The 17,058-nt window shown below is 35.8% G+C and overlaps 1 protein-coding gene across 1 annotated transcript in view; it reads left to right on the forward strand.

Annotated features, from left to right (window-relative positions):
* Positions 1–17,058, forward strand: part of LOC140514564 (polypeptide N-acetylgalactosaminyltransferase-like 6) — a 902,815-nt gene that overhangs the window by 688,558 nt on the left and 197,199 nt on the right. The window contains exon 3 of the mRNA XM_072625045.1: positions 154–262. Within this exon, the coding sequence (XP_072481146.1) occupies positions 154–262 (109 nt within the window). The remainder of the gene's footprint in view (positions 1–153; positions 263–17,058) is intronic.

A 17,058-nucleotide genomic window follows, 5' to 3' on the forward strand; every position in this document is an offset into this window, starting at 1 on the left:
ATTTAAAAAAAAGAAAACAAAAAATTGTTTTTAATGACAGTAGTATTTCATTTTAATGAACATGAAGTATTGTGTATTTTTTAAATTCAGAAAATGAATAATTTATCACAAATTCTTCATTTTTATTCCCTAAATATTTTTGCTTTTCCACAGACATTTCCACTGGACCTAGGAGATGGGCAGCTCTATACCTGGACAGATGGTTTGAAAAGAAAAGATTGGCATGACTATGGAAGTATTCACAAAGATGCTTTGCGTTCAGGTATGAAGCTCTGAGTGAGCCAAAATGTTGTGTTATCTATTCAGTTTTTTTCACTTTAAGGTTAACTAATCCAAATAGTCATCTCTCATACATTGCGATGTGTCTCGGGAGGATAGTCAAAGCCAACTGCATATGGAAATACGCTTGTTGAAGTTTCAGAGAATGATGCTAAATAAGTATAGAAATGGTGCTGTGATATTTGCCACAAAGTCTACATAATCTGTATGCCTACAGAACCTCAGAATGATAGAATATGAATGAACCTCAAAACTTATCTAGTCCAACCTTTTCAGTCAGTTGGTTAACTAACATTTCTACTAAATACCTATTATGTTCCAGGCAGTGTGCTGTTGTTGTTCAGTCATTTTCATTCATTTCCAACTCCTTGTGAGCCCATTTGTTTTTTTCTGTTGTTGGGATTTTTGTTGTTGTTGTTATTTTTGGTTTTGTTTTGTGTGTGTGTGTGTGGCAAAGATACTAAAATGATTTTCCATTTCCTTCTCCAGTTCATTTTATAGAGAGGAAACTGAGAAAAACAGGATTAAGTGACTTTCCTAGGTTGGCACAGCTAGTAAGTGTATGAGGCCAGATTTAAATGCAGGAAGATGTCCTCTTGCATTCAGGCCCTGTACTCTATCCACTATGCTACCTAGCTGCCTTGACACTGTACTAAGACTTTACAAATGAGAAATTTGATGCCCAGAAAGTACAGGTGATTTACTCAAACTTACACAACTAATATTTAGGAGAGCTTCCTTGTCTACCTTTTAATTCTAAGTCAGATTTCCTTTCTACAGTACATTTTCTCTATATCATTTCTGTTAACTACACCTGTATTTCCAGTGATGCTGCAATCTCCCAGTGAGGAAACTTCTTCTACCAATGCAGATAAACCCCTGCACTACAATTGATAGTTGTTCAGTATCCTACAGCACTGAGGGGGTAAGCATCTTTGTCAAGCCCCCCAAATCATTATGTGCCAGGGGTAGGGGTTAAAGATTTCCTGACTGGCTAATTTTCCATCATTTCTGCCATTTATTGTCTCTATAAGTACAGTATAACATAAAATCCTCCATTATAATATAATCATTTCTTAGAAAGTAAGGTGGTATATTTGTAGCACTTCTTAAACTATGGGTTGTGAATGGGAAAAGTTTAAGAAGCTCTGTGGATACCATGCCAGACTTGGAGTCAATATAGATCATAGTTCAAATCCTGCCTCAGACTCTGGGCTCTAAACTATCTTATACTTTCAGTTGTATGTATCTATATTATTAGTTCCTGTAGTGGACACCTTGGTACAATGGCAAAGTTACAACTTCAGAAGTGAAAAAATCCTTGGAATTTGGTTTAAATCCTGCCACTAATGTTCACTGTCTGTGTATCCTTGGAAAAATTGTTTAATGCCTTCCCACTTCCACCAGCTATTTTAGCTGTAAATCCAAAGGATAAAACTAGACAGCCTCTGATCCAAAGAATGTAAGGATGTGAGAACAACAACAATGTAATTCAAAATCTTTTTATTTAGCCTAGTGTCTAGCACATAGCAGATGTTTTAAAGTATTGTTAAATTTGAGACTCTACCTTGTACTAGCTCTGAAATAAGATTAAGAACGGATTGCATACATTATTCTAGGTAGCAATGGGTTTGGGGATCAAGGACTGTGGGGAAAAGGATATTTACTAACCTTTAGCAACTGAAAGGAAAGAAGTTAAGCAAACATTTATTTTTTTTTTGACTTTTTTTTTTAATGTTTAACAATCACTGCCATACAATTGAGATTTTATCCCCCCCCACACCTACCCCCCACTACCGCCCTCCCTCCCCACAACTGCATACAATTCTGTATAGGTTCAACATATACTTTCCTATTGAGTATATTTTCAGTATAGTCATGCTATGTAGTCAGACTAAAATAAATGAAAGAAATCATATAACAAATCAAAACATGATACTCAAAAACATACACATACACACACATGATCTGCTACATTCTGTGAATGACTTCCATATTTCTTTCTCTGAGTGTGGAAGACATTTTGCCTTAGAGAACCACCATTGGGATTTTTTTTTTAAGAATTTCTTTAAGCAAACATTTATTGAGGATCACCAATTTTGTATGACCAATCAGTGTAAAATATAAAAACATGTTGGGCAGTTATAGATTAGAGATCAGCCAAATGTTACAATTTATCTCACCATGGCAAATAGTGAGATTATTGATTCCACTTTTTAGATGTAGCCTAACATTCTATTAGCTTTCTTTTCAGATATGTAACACTAGTGGATGTAAAGAATTCATTACCAACTACACCCTCTACGTGTAGACTTAGAGTACATGGACTCCTGGGCCATAGACAGTTTTCAAGGGGTCTCTGTCACATGAATTGCTATCAGGTCCTTATACAGGTAAATTTATAAGTAGGATTTGACAATCAATCATTCATGTTAAATTTTAACTTGTTAATTTCAACTAAATTCTAGCCTTTCAAGGACATCTTGAATCTTAATTCTACCATCCACAGAATTAGCTTTTTTTCAAGTTTTGTTTCATCAAAGTTGACAGTCAACTCATCTAAATTTTCATTAACAAATCAGTCAAGTAGCTCTAGTTCATGTAAAAATATTAGAGGTAGAACAAAGACTGTAACCCAGATCCAGGAGAGAAGTTAATTCTATCTTTTCTGTAGTATGCAAGAGCAATGAATCTGTAGTCAGCGGAACTAGGCTTTAATCTCAGCTCTTATAAACAAGTCACAACCACACTATGTTTTATCAGGTTTATACAGGTTTCATCACCTGTAAAATGAAGGGTTTGAATTATATCGGAGGTTGTTTATGTTTTTGAGTGCGTCATGGATTTTGTCATGTCCTTTTGGCAATCTGGTTAAGCCTATGAGTTGCCTCTCAAAAACAAAACAAAAAATATATATATACATGCACATATATGTATATATGCATACATGCATACATATACATATACACATACATATACATACATATATGTATGTGTGTGTATACTAAATTTCAGGTATAAGTTAGTGAAAATAAAGAAGCTTTTTTTCTATCTAATTTCAGACTCCATTCCAAATAGAGACTCTTGTAATAATTGGAAATGAAAGAGAAGTGGAATTCATTGGTAATCCTGAACAAAGCAAGTTCTGTAGCATAGATTGATTTGGATCCAGATTGCAAAGTGAAGAAGTAATGAACTACAGGCATGGAGCTCATCCACAGTCATGTAGACTTTAAGTGACAGAGGCAGAATTTAAGTCCATCTTCTTATTCAGAATCCAATACTTAATTGCTAGTGCAATTAACACAACTAAATTGTTAGTTATCTTAGTTTTGAAATACCAAATGAGGTAAAGGATAAAATTATAAAATACCTTTAAAAACAGTTTCTAGGAGTAAATAGAGCCCCATCCTTAAATTAAGATGTAAATATAGCCAGACTTAGATATGTTTTCCTTCTTTCCTCCAAGGCTTCCTGTTTTGTTCTTTTGTCTCTCCATTCCTCCATCTATCCCCAATATCTCATCTCCTTACACAAATATAGATAAACATGGTAAAATGAGCCTATTCAGTAGTTAAATCCATGATTCCTCCTTTTAAAATTCAACTTGCCTGTCCCTGTTCCCTGCCTTGCCCTATGCCACCAGATAAGAGCTCACAATAGGGAACAGGGGAAAATCAATGGGACCAAAAGGAGGAATTTAAGGTTAGTCACTTTCATCTTAGAATAAAAGATATCTCTAGACTGTTAATCTCAGTGTCAGTATCCAACTCTTTAATGAAGGAAAGCCATCTTAGGTAATTTCTTCACATGGGTTCTTATCTTGCCTCTCCCACTTCACTAAATCAGAATCTCATATATTAAAAATGAAGTGGAACCCAGGAGACCTTAATCAGATGCCTAAGGGGATAAAACTTCTCAAAAGTGCTAACTTTTTTTCTCAGCTTTTGAGATGGTTATGACCTTAGTTATGAATGTCTTTAACCCTTAGCTTCCTTGCATTTTTGTTTCCTTGCAAAACCAGTAAGTAGGAGACAAAAAGTTTGAATTTTCTCCCAACATTCATAGTAATATTTACTAAGCATATTTTCTGGGCTTTAGAATGCAACAAAATCTTGGTACTTACTTTTTGGTGGACCCAGGAAAACTTTTCATATAAAAGAAGATCATTCATGTCTCCTTTTCCTTTTATATTTTTTTTTGTTTGTTTCTTTTTTTCTTTTTTTTTATTATTTTTTAATGTTTAACAATCACTGCCATACAATTGAGATTTTATCTGCCCCACAGCTACTCCCCACTACCCCCCTCCCTCCCCACAACTGCATACAATTCTGTATAGGTTCAACATATACTTTCCTATTGAGTATATTTTCAGTATAGTCATGCTATGTAGTCAGACTAAAATAAATGAAAGAAATCATATAACAAATCAAAACATGATACACAAAAACATACACATACACACACATGATCTGCTACATTCTGCGAATGACTTCCATATTTCTTTCTCTGAGTGTGGAAGGCATTTTGCTTTAGAGAACCACCATTGGGATTTTTTTTTTTTTAAGAAGTTCTTGCGTTATTATGAAATTCCAAGTCTACCAGAAAAAACTCTCGCACACTGTGGTCGTTGCTGTGCACAAAGTTCTCCTGGTTCTGCTCCTTTCACTCAGCATCAGGTCATATAAGTCCTTCCAGGCCTCCCTGAAGTCTTCTTGTTCATCATTTCTTATGGCACAATAGTACTCCATTACATTCATATACCATAGTTTATTCAACCATTCCCCAATTGATGGACATCCCTTTGACTTCCAGTTTTTGGCAACTACAAAGAGTGCTGCTATAAATATTTTTGTACGTGTGGGACCCTTTCCCATTTTTATGATCTCTTGGGGATACAGTCCTAGTAGCGATATTTCTGGGTCAAAGGGTATGCACATTTTTGTAGCCCTTTGGGCATAGTTCCAAATTGCTCTCCAGAATGGTTGGATGTGCTCGCAGCTCCACCAACAATGAATTAGTGTTCCAACTCTCCCACATCCTCTCCAGCATTTATCATTTTCTTGTTCTGTCATCCTTTTATTTTTTTTAAAGAAATATATTCATTTTTAATTTTCAACATTCAATTCCACAAGCTTTTGAGTTTTAGATTTTCCCTTCCTCCCTCCCTTTCCTCCTCCCAAAGATGGCATGGAATCTGATATAGACTTTACATATACTTTCAGATGAAATATATTTTCATATTAATCATGTTGAAAAAAAAAGTAGAACCAATGCGATGAACCAAGAGAAAGAAATAAAATGAGAGAGAGAGAGAGAGAGAGAGAGAGAGAGAGAGAGAGAATGCATGCAAACAGTATGCTTCAATCTTCATTTCGACTCTATGGTTTCTCTGCATCTGGAGAGCATTTTCCATTATGTGCCTTTTAGAGTTGTCTTAGAACCTTGAATTGTTGAGTTTTTCCTTTTCTGCATTGTTTTCAGGGACTTTTCTCCACTTCTCTGTCACACCTTGTTTCTTTCAAATCTTATGTAAAATTCTACCATCTGCAAGAAGCCTTCCCATATCCTTCTTCAAGCTAGATCCTACCCTCTGAGATTACTTCCAGTTCAGCCGGTCTATACTGGCTGTACATAGTTGCATGTTGTTTCCAGCACTGGAATGTGAGATCCTTGTTAGACAGGGACTATTTTTGCCTTGCTTTATGTTACTAGTGTTTATCATAGTGCCTGACCTAAAGTAAAGACTTAAATAAATGTTTTTTGATTTAAGTGAATTAGCACACAGAAGGCTTAATAAGAGATGTTGGGTGAGGCATTTTAAAATAGTTCCTCATCTTCCTTTCCCAGTAACAAAAGATAAGGAAATTCATCAGTCACAAACATTTAATAACCACCTACTAGATGTCATCAAAAAACTAAAATCAAACCCAGTATACATTGGACTCCATTCCTTTTATTATGTTTTGTTGGTGAAGAGAAAGGTTCCATTAATTCAGTTCTCAAGTTTGTTTTCTACATGTTTATAATGCTTAAGCACTCTACATAGGACATTCTTTCTATAACTAATGAAAAATAGCAAATACCCTTTGGGATATATGTGCCCCTTTCTATTCACTCATGCAAACAGTGTATGTGTTGCTTTATCTAGGTCATATTTCTGGTCAAAGAATAGGTGATATTCAGTATCTTAAAATTATTTTATTGATATATTTGACATTTTAGCTTTTATCTCATCTATTTTTCAGAAAATGTAAAATGCAAAAAAAACCCCCAAAAAACAAAAAACGAAAGCATGAACTACTATGATTTAAACTCCTTGAGGGTAAGCATCATTTATTATTTATTGTGGCATCTTCCTCAGGGTCTTTCCTGCTTTTCACATAATAGATACATAACAAAAGCATTTTTTTAAATGAAAGATGACTGTGTTTGATAGAATTTGATCTAAAAATCTCTTGTATAGGACTGGTTGGTTGATAAGAACAGCAACAGCCATTGTTAAATTCTTTGGTGATACAATTGTTGTTTTACTCTTGTCAGAATTGGTGTATAAAATTGGTGTATATGTCACCTCTTATTTATATTAAGAGATTGAAGCCCATAAACTTTAGAGTGAAAAGGTATGCTTATCTTATATCAAATTTCTCTGTTGCTCTCAAGAACAATATTGTCCTTCCACTGCTCAGTCTTTTGCACTTGGGTTTCAAATCTCAATATGCAATTAAAATTGTAGTTACCAATGATCTTTTAACTTCCCAAGCTGATGACCTTTTTCCTCAATCCTCTTCTTTATGGCCCTCTCTCTACCACTTATTTCCTCATGATTACTCTCTCCTCTATGAGCTTTTATTATACTTTTATCTTTTGGTTTTCCTACCTACCTAACCAGTTCTTCACTATCTCATTTCCTAATTCACTATCCATAGCATTAACCCGGTTTCCAACTGTGGAATAACCTGAAATCCTTGATCCACTTTTATTACCTTTGTTCCCATATAGTAACCTCACTAATTCACCTTGGTTTAATTATCAGCACCTTAGTCTCTATTTCCTATGCTCTAGTCACATCTGATGAATTGGATATTTTTTGCATATTTCAACCTGAATGTTCTGCAGACATCTTAAAACAAACATGCCCCAAGGGAACTCATTTACTTACCCCTAAAGCCTACTCCTTCAAAATTTTTCTATTTCTGTCAAGTAATTATGTTCCCCAATATTGCAAGTTTGCAACCTTTACTTTTTTCTAGATTCCATCCTCTCTCTAACCCAACTTAACCAATAGCCAGTTTCCTGGCTTGATTTTTTTCCCTTCCTTTCCTTCCCTTTTCTTTCATTCCCTTCCCTTTCTTTTCCCTTTCCCATTCCCCTTCCCTTCCCTCTTCTGCCCTCCCTTCTCCTCCCCTTCCTGTCCTCCTATCCTCTCCTCTCTTTTCCCAAAGCCTTAAGCCTACTGCTCTCTGATGCTCATACATTGCACAAGACTTGGGCCCTGCCCAAGGGCCTGTTTTCTGAAGGTCTGTTTTCTGAACCCTCCTGGCTTAAGAGTGATTATCAATAATAGCTGCTGGTGCTTCCTTCCCAGTCTGATGTAGTTATTGTTCTTTGCCTCATTAAACACGCCATCCCCTGACTACTTATTAAATAGGCCTATTCACTGAATGGGTGCTACCTCACCCTAAGTCAGTACCTGAATAAACCTTGCCCTAAAGGGGTCAAGGCCTCTCATTGCATCCTGGTCCATCTCCAGTCATCCTGGTGAATATCTGTTTACTGGATTCAGATGGCTCCAGATGGGAGTGAGGCTGGTGACCTGCACAGCCCTCCCTCACTCAAAACAAAGTCAAATGCAAGTCATGTCATCATTTCTCTGATGGCATGATCTTCTTTGGCAAAACAGATGAACACCACCACCACCACAACAACAACAACCAGTGTTAGGCATGTACACCAAAGTGATCAAATAGAAGGTGGAAAAAAAGATGTTTTTGTACAAAAAATATTTATAGTACCTCTTTTTTTCTGTTAGTCAAAAGTTGGAACTTGAAAAGGTGCCCAAAAATTGGAATTTGGAAAGGTGCTCATCAATTGGTGAGTAGCTGGAAAAGTTGTGGATTATGATTGTGATGTTATTCTATTGTAGGACAATAAATCCCAAACAGGATGATATCAGTAAAACCTTAAAAATACTTATATGAATACATGAAATATGAAAGAAGCAGAACCAGAAAAATTTACACAGCAATAGCAATATTGTAATAATCATCAACTTGATGTACATAAGTCTTTCAGACTTTACTACTCTAATCAAGCTGATTTAAGCCAATTCCAAAGGACCCATGACAAAAAAAGAGTTATATCTCTCTGCAAAGAGAGAACTGATTAACTTGGAATTCAGATAAAAGCATACTTTTTAAAAACATTTATTTTTATTGTTTTATTTTGTTTGTGTTTTCTCCTACACCATGGCTGATAAGGAGATAAGATTTGCATAACTTCACAAGTGTAGTTGACATCAAATTGCTTGTCTTCTCAAGGAGTGGGAAGGACCAGGAGGGAGGAAGAGAACTTGAACTCAGTATTTAAAAGAAAAATGATTGTTGAAATATTGTTACATATGATTGAGAATATTTGATTGAATAAATAAGATTATTTGAAAATAACTTTTAATGAAATCTTTCTTTATAGATACAGTATAATAATTCAAACACAAAATGTGTGCCATTTGTTGAGCTTTATCTTTTCTTTTTTGTCCTTATTCTAATAACAGAACAAAATTTAGCAGAAATCAGCTTTGAGTGAGAAATGTTCAGGGAAAATTCTACCAATCTGACAATATGAAAATAGAAATGAACTGATGTCTCCTGAGATTTCCAAATCTGCAATCAGCGTATAAAGTGAATGGAAAGATACAAAAGAATAAGGTTTTACAAAATAATTCAATCTATTTATTTGTCTCTAAACCTTACTGTGCCTCATTATGGAAATAAGAATTTCCCAAGAGCAGGTGTGCATGGCACTAATTGGAACACTAACTTTATTCAACAATATATTCTAATACTTTAACTAAATCATAACCCTGGCCATCTGTCATATTTGCTTTACTCCCAACAAATCAATTTGCTTTCATCAAAAATGTCCCAGGAAATTAAATCTGGAGTATACTCCAAGAAAGAATTCCAAAGAAGAGCTATGTTTCAATGCTTCATAATCTATGTGCATAAGAAAAAAGTAGCTTTTTTGTTTATATCACCCTATAATATGCATTTTAAAGCACTTCACTTATTTATAACATTGTTTTTCTATATTAATTTCTTTTTGGTTTTCAGCATTCACTTCCAAAAGCTTTAGAGTTCCAAATTTTCTCCCACTCTCTCCCTACCCCAAGATGGCATGCATTCTGATTACTCCTTCCCCCAATCTGCCTCCCTTCTACCACTCCAATTCCTTTCTCTTATCCTCTCCCCTTCTATTTTAATATAGAGCAAGATGGATTTCTATACCTCATTGCCTGTATATCTTATTTCTCAGCTGCATGTATAACAATTTTTACATTTGTTTTTAAAACTTTGAGTTCCTCCCTGCCCACCTACCCACACTGAGAAGGCAAGCAAATAAACATAGGTAATACATGTATAGTCATACAAAACACTTCCATAACAGTAATATTGTGAAAGACTAACTACATTTCCTTCCATTCTCTCATACCCCCATTTATTACATTCTCTCCTTTGACCCCATCCCTCCTCAAAAGTTTTTGGTTTTGATTACCCCCTCCTCCCATTTACCCTCTGTAATGTTAATGTAAGGTTAATGGTGAGTGGGAGAAAGAGTTAAAGATCTCCATCCATTAATAGGCTTCAATACCTTTTGTTAATTTCTATTGAGGCACTGGGTCAGAGCATCCTGCCCTCTGGCTCTAAAAAGTATATAAATATTCTGAGGTGAGGTTTTACTTTGGGGCTTACCCATTGAAAGTATTTGTTTGGCCAAACAAGACTCTGAGTAGCTGCTGAGGAGCCCCCTGGCTTTGAAAACCCAGATATTGGTGTTTTTCTCTCTGGCCACTATGTAAGAATATATGTAATGGTCAGATAATTGGATCTGTCTGTTGAACTGTGATGTATGTATTGCTTATGATCAGATAGTTGGAAGCTCTGTCTGTTGGTCTTTATGTCTCTGCTTATATTTTCTCTGTTGGAATATGTATTTGATTAAAATGATTGTTTACCCTTCAAAAAATGCTTTCCTTTTAGAAAAGCAGATCTAATATCCTGTACAGCAGGCCCTCCTGTATAAACTGGAGTCCTTGCTGTCATACCCTTCCTTCTGTGATCCCCACAGCTCTTATCCTTTTCCCCCATCCTCACTTTCCTATTGGGTAAGATAGATTTTCATACCTAATTGAGTGTGAATGTTATTCCCTTCTTTAGCCACACCTGGTGAGAGTAAGTTTCACTCATTATCTTTCACCCTTCCCCTCCATTGTTGAAACTTTTCCTTGCCTCTTTTATGTGAGATAAGTTAACTTCCAATTACCCCAATACTTAGTAAGGTCTCATAAGTTGCAAGTGTCATTTTTTCATGTAGAAATATAAAGAATTTAACTTAATAAGTCCCTTCTAATTTCTCTTTCCTGTTTATCTTTTCATGCTTCTCTTAAGTCTTGTATTTGAAAGTTAAATTTTCTATTCAGCTCTGATCTTTTCATCAAGAATGTTTGAAAGTCCTCTATTTCTTTGAATTTCCATTTTCTACCCTGAAGTGCTTTACTCAGTTTTGCTGGGGAAGTTATTCTTGGTTTTAATCCTACCTCCTTTGGCCTCCAGAATATCATATTCCAAGCTCTCAAATACTTTCATGTAGAAGCATCTAAACCTTGCATTATCTTGACTGTGTTTCCACAATAGCTAAATTGTTTCTTTCTGGCTGTTTGCAATATTTTTTCCTTAATCTGGGAACTCTGCAATTTGGCTACAATGTTTCTAGAATTTTTCATTTTTGAATCTCTGTTGGGAAGTAATCAATGGATTCTTTTAATTTCTACTTTAACCTCTGGATCTGGAGTAGCAAGGCAGTTTTCCTTGAAAATTTCTTGAAAGATGATGTCTAGGCTCTTTTTTTATCATAGCTTTCAAATAGTGCATTAATTTTAAAATGATCACTCCTGGATTTATTTTCAAGGCCAGTTTTTTTTTTTTTATTACAGTGAAATATTTCATGTTGGTTTCTATTTTTCTTCATTCTTTTGGTTCTGTTTTATAATTTGATTTCCCTGAAAGTCATTATTTTCCACTTATTCCATTCTGAGTTTTATGAAATTATTTTCTTCACTGAGCTTTTGGATCCCCTTTTCCATTTGACAAATTCTGCTATTTAAAGTATTCTTCAAGTCATTAGCTTTTTGGACGTTTTTTTCTGCTTAATTTAGTCTATTTTTAAGGTGTTCTTTTCTTCAGCATTTTGAGGGTCTCCTTTAGCATGCTGTTGACTTGTTTTTCATGATTTTCTTGTGTCACTCTCATTTCTCTTCCAAAATTTTTTTCAACATCTCTTACCTGATTTTCAAAATCCTTTGTGAGATCTTCCATGGCCTGAGACCAATTCATATTTTTTCTTGGAGGCTTTGGATGTAGGAACTTTGACTTTATTTTCTTCTGTGTGTATGCTTTAATCTTCTTTGCTACCAAAATAAGATTTTATAGTCTCTGGGTATTTTGTTTTGCCATTTGTTCATTTCTCCAGTCAGTTACTTGACTTTTTAGCTCTTAGTTAAAGGTAGGACTCTACTTCCAGGATGGCATAGTGCCCCAAGGTTCAAGGAGAGACAAACCAGAGAAAGGAGATTATAGAGCAATTTCTCTGATGAATATATATGGGAAAAGATTGAATACAATATTAGTAAACAGATTACAGCAACTGATCTCTAAGTTAATACACTGTGACCAAGTAGTTTTTCTTTTTCCAGGAATGTTTTTCCAGGGATAATTTCCAGGAAAACTATCAGCTTAACTGACCATTCTAACAAGAAAAGTAGTCCAAATTATATGATTATCTCAATAGATGCAGAAAAAAAACTTTTAACAAAATACAGCACCTATTCCTATTAAAAAAACACTAGAGAGCACAGGAATAAATGAAGTCTTCATTAAAATAAGGATCATCTACCTAAAATCATCAGCAAGAATTACATGTAATATAGATAACCCAAAAGCATTTCCAATAAGATTAGGGGTGAAACAAATCTGCTCAGTATCAACACTGTTATTCAGTATTGTACTGGAAATGTTTGCTTCAGCAATAAGAGAAGAAAAAGGAATAAAATAGTCAGAATAGGCACAGGAGAAACACAACTTCTACTCTTTCCAGAGAATCAAGTAAAACATTACTTGAAATAATAAAATATAGCAAATTTTCAGGATAAAATAAAAACCCATATAAATTGTTGGCATTACACAAAGCTAAATAGCAAGAGAGAGAAAGAGAAATTCCATTTACAGTTACTGTTTGGGAGCCTACCTGCCAATACAAACCCAAGAACTACATGAATACAATTACAAAGTATTTTTGACACTAATAAAGTCATATCTAAATACTTGGAAAAACATCAGTTGCTCGTAGGTAGGCTGAGCTAATATAATAAAATGATAATTTTATCTAAATTAATTTACTTATTCAATGCCATACCAATCAAACTACCAACAATTATTTTTACGGAACTAGAAAATATAATGACAAATTCATCTGGAAATTAAAAAAAATCCAGAATATAAAGAGAATTAATGTAAAGAAATGCAAGGAAGGTGATCTAGCTACATAAGATCTTAAATTTTATGGTAATGCATTAATCATCAAAATTCTTTGGTAGTGGCTAAGAAACAGAGTCGTACCTAAGTGGAATAAGTTAGGTACACAAGAAACAGTAGTCAATGAATGTAGTAATTCACTGTTTGATAAACCCAAAGACTCAAGCTTCTGGGACAAGAACCTTCTATCCAGCAAAAACTACAGGGAAAACTGGATAACAGTATTGCAGAAACTAGACATATAGCAGCATTTTACATTGTATACCATGATAACGTCAAAATGGTTACTTGATTTAGGCCTAAAGGGTGATAATATAAGCAAAATAGATGTATGCAGAACAGAAGAATATGCCAGATTTATGCAGGATTAAAGAATTTTTGATCAAACAAGAGATAGAGACTATTATGAAATGGATAACTTTGATTACATTAAATTGAAATGATTTTGCACAGACAAAGCCAATGCAACTAAGATTAGAAGAGAAGCAAAAAGTTGGTTAATAATTTTTACAGGCTGTGTCTCTGATAAAGGTCTCATTTCTAATACAAAGGTAGAACTGAGCCAAATTTATGAGAATACTAGCCATTCCCAAGTTGATACATGATTAAAGGATATGGACATGTACTTTTCAAATGAGGAAATTGAAGTCATCTATAGTCATATGAAAAAAATTACTCTAAATCACTTTTATTTAGAGAAATACAAATCAAAAGAACTCTGAAGTGTGACATTATACCTAACAAGTTTGCTAACGTAACAAAAGAGGAAAGCTCTAAATTCTGGAAAAGATGTGGGAAAATTGGAAAACTAACGCATTTTTGTTAGAGTTGTGAACTGGTCCAACAATTTTGTAGAGCAATTTGGAACTATACCCAAAAGGCTATAAAAGTATATAAAACTGTAAATTGTAATTCTTCAATTACACTTCTAGGTCTGTATCCCAAAGAGATTATTATAAAAGGGAAACAGGACATACATGTAGAAAGATGGCCATAGCTTCTCTTTTGGTGGCGGAATTGAAAATTGAGGGGATGCCCATCAATTGGGAAATGGCTGGTCAATTTGTGGTATATGAGTGAAATGGAATACTGTTGTGCAGAATGATGACCAGGAGGACTTTAGAAAATCCTGGCAATGCTTACATTAAATGATAATGAGTGAATTGAGCAGAACCAGAATATCATACAGAGTAATAGCAACATTATGTGATGATTAACTTTGGTAGCCTTAGCTCTTTTCAACAAAGAAATGATCTAAGACAACTCCAAAAGACTCAAAATGGAAAACTGCATCTAAATACAGAGGAAAAAAGAGCTATGGAGTCTGCATGCGTATCAAAGCATTCTTCTCTCTCTCTCTCTCTCTCTCTCTCTCTCTCTCTCTCTCTCTCTCTCTCCCCCCTCTCTCTCTCTCTCTCTTTCTCTCTCTCTATCTGTCTCTCTCCCTTTTTCTTCTTTCTCTTGGTTCATATCATGGGTTCTAATTCTCCTTTACAACATGACTAACGTGATAATAGTTTTGATATGAATGTATATGTAGAGCCTACATCAGATTGCATATTGTTTTGGAGAGGTGGAAAGAAGGGAGGTGGAGAAAATTTAGAACTCAAAATACATGAAAGTGAATGCTGAAAATTAAAAATAAATAAATTTTTTAAAAAAGAAGAAAAAATAGCTACTTAGGTTGAAAAGATAAAATGACCTAAAATGACCCTACCCTCAAGGACGTTATTATCTCTTATTACTAAAATGTGATAAAGAAAAGACTTATGGGGAGGCAGAACCAAGATGGCGGAGTAGAAAGACGCATATACACATAGCTCCGAACCCACAACCCATAAAACATCTTTAAATAGCAAGTCACTGTGAATTCTGCAGCACCAGAGGCCACAGAACATTGGAGTGAAGGAGATTTCTGTTCCAGAGGGACCTGCAAACCTCTCACAAAAGGTCCTTTGCGCCGCCGACTGGGCACCATGGACTGGGAGCCAAGTACAGCCCTGCCACAGCTGTGGCACCAAGATGGGGCAGATCCGAGCGGGCTTCAGGGCCAGGATCTCCAGCAGCTGCGCAGGTCCCTCCACGCACAGGTGATGGGGGTTGGTGAGAGGGTCTCTTTGGCGGGTCAAGAGGGGAGTGGGGTGCCCCCATAACTCAGGCCCCCTCGGGAGGCAGAAGCAGAGGTGGGAGCAGACTGGGGCTCCCCAAGCTGGCAGGAGCCTGGATCCATTGTTGAAGGTCTCTGCATAAACCCCTTGAGGGAACTGAGCCCATGAGGTGGCCCTGCCCCTACCTGAGCACCTGACCTTAATCTCAAACTGAATAGCAGCCCTGCACCCGCCAAAAGCCCTGAGGTTGGGAAGCAGCATTTGAATCTCAGAGCCTAAGCTCTGGCTGGGAGGATCTGGAGGTGAAGTGGGTGTGAAAAGAATATTCAGAAGTCAAGTCACTGGGTGGGAAAATGCCCAGAAAAGGGAAAAGAAATAAAACTATAGAAGGTTACTTTCTTGGTGAACAGGCATTTCCTCCCTTCCTTTCTGATGAGGAAGAACAATGCTTACCATCAAGCAAAGACACAGAAGTCAAGGCTTCTACATCCCAGCCCACTCAATGGGCTCAGGCCATGTAAGAGCTCAAAAAGGATTTTGAAAATCAAGTTAGAGAGGCGGAGGAAAAGCTGAGAAGAGAAATGAGAGACATGCAGTCAAAGCATGAACAGCAGGTCAGCACCCTGCTAAAGGAGACCCAAAAAAATGCTGAAGAAAATAACACCTTGAAAAATAGGTTAATTCAATTGGCAAAAGAGGTTCAAAAAGCCAATGAGGAGAAGAATGCTTTCAAAAGCAGAATTAGCCAAATGGAAAAGGAGATTCAAAAGCTCACTGAAGAAAATAGTTCTTTCAAAATTACAATGGAACAGGATGGACGCTAATGACTTTATGAGAAACCAAGAAATCACAAAACAAAACCAAAGAATGAAAAAATGGAAGATAATGTGAAATATCTGCTTGGAAAAACAACTGACCTGGAAAATAGATCCAGGAGAGACAATTTAAAAATTATGGGCCTACCTGAAAGCAACGATCAAAAAAAGAGACTAGACATCATCTTTCATGAAATTATCAAGGAAAACTGCCCTGAGATTCTAGAACCAGAGGGCAAAATAAATATTCAAGGAATCCACAGAACACCGCCTGAAAGAGATCCAAAAAGAGAAACTCTTAGGAACATTGTGGCCAAATTCCAGAGTTCCCAGGTCAAGGAGAAAATATTGCAAGCAGCTAGAATGAAACAATTTAAGTACTGTGGAAATACAATCAGGATAACACAAGATCTAGCAGCTTCTACATTAAGGGATCGAAGGGCATGGAATAGGATATTCCAGAAGTCAAAGGAACTAGGACTAAAACCAAGAATCACCTACCCAGAAAAACTGAGTATAATACTTCAGGGGAAAAATTGGTCTTTCAATGAATTCGAGGACTTTCAAGCATTCTTGATGAAAAGACCAGAGCTGAAAAGAAAATTTGACTTTCAAACACAAGAATGAAGAGAAGTGTGAAAAGGTGAACAGCAAAGAGAAGTCATAAGGGACTTACTAAAGTTGAACTGTTTACATTCCTCCATGGAAAGACAATATTTGTAACTCTTGAAACTTTTCAGTATCTGGGTACTGGGTGGGATTACACACACACACACACACACACATACACACGCACACATACATAGAGACAGAGTGCACAGAGTGAACTGAAGAGGATGGGATCATATCTTAAAAAAATGAAATCAAGCAGTGAGAGAGAAATATATTGGGAGGAGAAAGGGAGAAATGGAATAGGGCAAATTATCTCTCATAAAAGAGGCAAGCAAAGGACTTATTAGTGGAGGGATAAAGAGAGGAGGTGAGAGAAAAACATGAAGCTTACTCTCATCACATTCCACTAAAGGAAGGAATAAAATGCACACGCAT

Source organism: Notamacropus eugenii, chromosome 7 (assembly GCF_028372415.1).
Source record: "Notamacropus eugenii isolate mMacEug1 chromosome 7, mMacEug1.pri_v2, whole genome shotgun sequence".
In the NCBI taxonomy this organism is placed as follows: domain Eukaryota; kingdom Metazoa; phylum Chordata; class Mammalia; order Diprotodontia; family Macropodidae; genus Notamacropus; species Notamacropus eugenii.